The sequence below is a fragment of the Labrus mixtus genome, chromosome 5 (assembly GCF_963584025.1).
Source record: "Labrus mixtus chromosome 5, fLabMix1.1, whole genome shotgun sequence".
In the NCBI taxonomy this organism is placed as follows: Eukaryota; Metazoa; Chordata; class Actinopteri; order Labriformes; family Labridae; genus Labrus; species Labrus mixtus.
Genome location: NC_083616.1, coordinates 5,356,519 through 5,359,501, shown reverse-complemented (window position 1 = coordinate 5,359,501; position 2,983 = coordinate 5,356,519). Strand labels below are relative to the sequence as shown.

Below are 2,983 nucleotides of genomic sequence, written 5' to 3'. Positions count from 1 at the left end.
AAAACACACATTATTACAGCAGAGCTCCAATGAAAGACTATTCAGATGTTTGATGAAGTATCTCTGATATCTAAGATTTAATGTTTACTTTTAAATGTCAAAACAACAGAGCCATTCAAGAGACTTTTACTTTGATCATTAACAATGAAAATCATTCAAACTTCACCTGTAAGAAACAGGAAATAAAGCAGGTGTTCAGCATTATTTACTCATTTTTAAGATTAATTTTTATTTTTTCTTACTGGTCTAAATGGGCCTCCATACCAACAAACTGCCTCTCATACTAGTTTCACATTTTCTCCATCAGCTTTGTTTGACATCCTGCAATGAAGACAAGAAGAAAACACTTTGTTCCTGTTTGTTTCTTCAGGATGTAAAACACCAGTTTGTTCAAACATCAGATCAGTAAACTCTGTTCAATCAATTCATCCATTAACTTTTGATTTAAGACTGCTTGATCAGAATCTCAGCTATGAAAAAGAAAAGAATAACAATCTCATTGATTTCATACGTCAGAGTACATTTTTAATCAATTTAAGTTTAAACAACAAAATTCATTCTGCAAAAAGAAATCATTCTATACATTTAATTTGAGATGTTTCTAAATAAAATGTACAAAGTGGTGAAAACATAACATGTACATGAAAGAAAAGGCCTGGTGCTTTCTCTCTTAAGACCCTTTAATTAGAACAAAAACAATCAGTACTCATTGTAAACACATTTAAAGTGAAGAAAAGTTGAAATGTTCATGCAGAGAAAACGTCAGTTCAGCTGAACAAAAATCCTCATGAGCAGTAAAGCCTCTGTGACTAAACAGAAACAGCTAAAGAGAGTTATTTAAAGAGACTCAAACATTTACAGAACAAGTGAGAAGATGTCAAAGTACCGCCCATAAAGTTTGATTGACAGGTGAACAATGTAACCACAATCAGCTCTCAACAACAAACATGAATAATGATCAAGTTGAAGGATTAAAGTTTAACCTACTGTTCCTTTAAATGACTTCTGTCTAGTTCAGTTTACACAACTCAGCACTAGATCCAGAATTAATCCAAAGTCCAGCATATAGAGGCTGAGTGAATGTGGTCTGGACTCTGTGGAGGAGAGTCATGGTTTCAGAGATGCTGTAGAAGGACAGAATACCTGCTCTGTGATCCAGGTACACTCCTACTCTGGAGGACTGAGGACCTGAGACAGGAGTGTGGACATTGTTGTACCAAAAGTTATAACTGTTGTTGGAACAATATAACGCCCAAGATTTGTCATTGAATCCAAATTCACTTTCACTCCCGCCTCCTGTTCTGCTGATATTCTTGTATGCGACTGCTACACGAACTCCTCCTCCCCTCTTCAGTTCCCAGTAACAACGTCCAGTCAGACTCTCTGGACTCAGGACCTGATACAATACAATGAATCTGTCTGGGTGACTAGAATAAGACTGTTGTTGACCCGTGTTTGTTACTTTTCTGTTTGCATCAGATAATAACAGCTCTGTGTGTGCTGTGTTTGGATCCAGTGTGATGTCACATGAATATTGTAAGAAGTCAGCTCTGGTCATGTTCTCTGGTTGTGACAGTAAAACATCCACTTCAGTCACTCTCTGTGAGATGTTTGTCCATTTCTCTCTCAGGACGTCCTCTAGTTTATCTCTGAATTCTGACACAGCTGCTGTCACATCCTCAAAGAACCTCAGAGGACGGATATTGATGCTGGATGAGTGTGTAGATTCACAGAGTGGTGACAGTGAGGGGTAGTCATGTAGAAACTGGTTGTGGTCCTGTGTGTGTGAAAGCTTCTCCAGTTCAGCGTCTCTCCTCTTCAGCTCAGTGATCTCCTGCTCCAGCTTCTCCTGAAGCTCTCTGACTCGACTCACTTCAGTTTGCTGCTGGGATCTGACCTGCTGCTTCACATCAGAGCGTCTTTTCTCCATGAGACGGATCATCTCTGTGAAGATCTTCTCACTGCCCTCCACTGCTTTATCAGCGGAGCCATTGATATCCTCCACCTCCTGTTGAAGCAGCTTCACATCTTTCTCTCTGTCCTGGATTCTCTGCTGGATGTTTTGTCGACTCACCTCCAGCTCTCTCTGCTTCTCGGTCCTCTCTGCTGCAGCTGAGACTGTGTCGTGGCCTTTATGTTCATCCACAGAGCAGAGATAACAGATAGACTGCTGATCAGTACGACAGAACATCTTCATCACCTCATCATGACGAGAGCAGACGTTCTCCTGGAGCTTCTTGGAGGGCTCCACCAGCTTGTGTTTTTTAAATGTTGTTGATTTGTAATGAGGCTGCAGGTGTTTCTCACAGTAAGAAGCCAGACATTGCAGACAGGACTTACAGGCTTTCAGTTTTCTCTCAGTGCAGACATCACAGGCCACATCTTCAGGTCCAGCATAGCAGTGATCAGCAGGAGCAGCTTGGAGTCCAGTCTTCTTCAGCTCCTCCACTAAAACTGCTAACATGGTGTTTTTCAACAGGACAGGCCTCACTGGGAAGGTCTGCCTACACTGAGGGCAGCTGTAGATTTTCTTCTCCTCCTCTTTATCCCAGTGGGTTTTAATACAGTTCATACAGTAGCTGTGTCCACAGGGAATAGTCACCGGATCCTTCAGTAGATCCAGACAGATCGAACAAGAGAAGGTTTCCCGGTCCAGCTGAACTCCTTTCTGCGCCATTTCTCCTCTCAGTGACAACAACTGTCTGAGTTTCACTTCCTGAGAACTGAAACTATTTCACCACTGATCTACAAATCATGTGTTTGTGCTTCAGCTCGTGTTGGTTACACTCATCTGTAAACTGTAGATCTAAAGGGGAGGGAACCAGGAAATACTGGGTCAGAGTGGAGCTGGCTGTGTTTGAGAGCAGACAGGAGAGGGAGGGGTTATCAAGCTCTTTGAACCAGGAAGAGGAGCAGCACTGTGAATCTTTAACTTTGTTTCCTCATTCCTCGTACATTTAATGGTCTTGTTTGTCTTCTTTTT

At 41.6% G+C, this 2,983-nt stretch overlaps 1 protein-coding gene across 1 annotated transcript; it reads right to left on the bottom strand.

The window, feature by feature from the left end:
* Nucleotides 1-346: 346 nt before the first annotated feature.
* LOC132973810 (tripartite motif-containing protein 16-like) lies at nucleotides 347-2,746 on the bottom strand. Its single transcript, XM_061037422.1, has one exon. The coding sequence runs from the start codon at nucleotides 2,675-2,677 to the stop codon at nucleotides 1,010-1,012; it is 1,668 nt and encodes a 555-aa protein (XP_060893405.1). The 5' UTR covers nucleotides 2,678-2,746; the 3' UTR covers nucleotides 347-1,009.
* Between the last annotated feature and the right edge of the window lie 237 nt (nucleotides 2,747-2,983).

Coding starts and splice junctions, on each gene's coding strand:
- LOC132973810 (XM_061037422.1), bottom strand. CDS start 2,677: ATGGCGCAGAAAGGAGTTCAGCTGGACCGGGAAACCTTCTCTTGTTCG.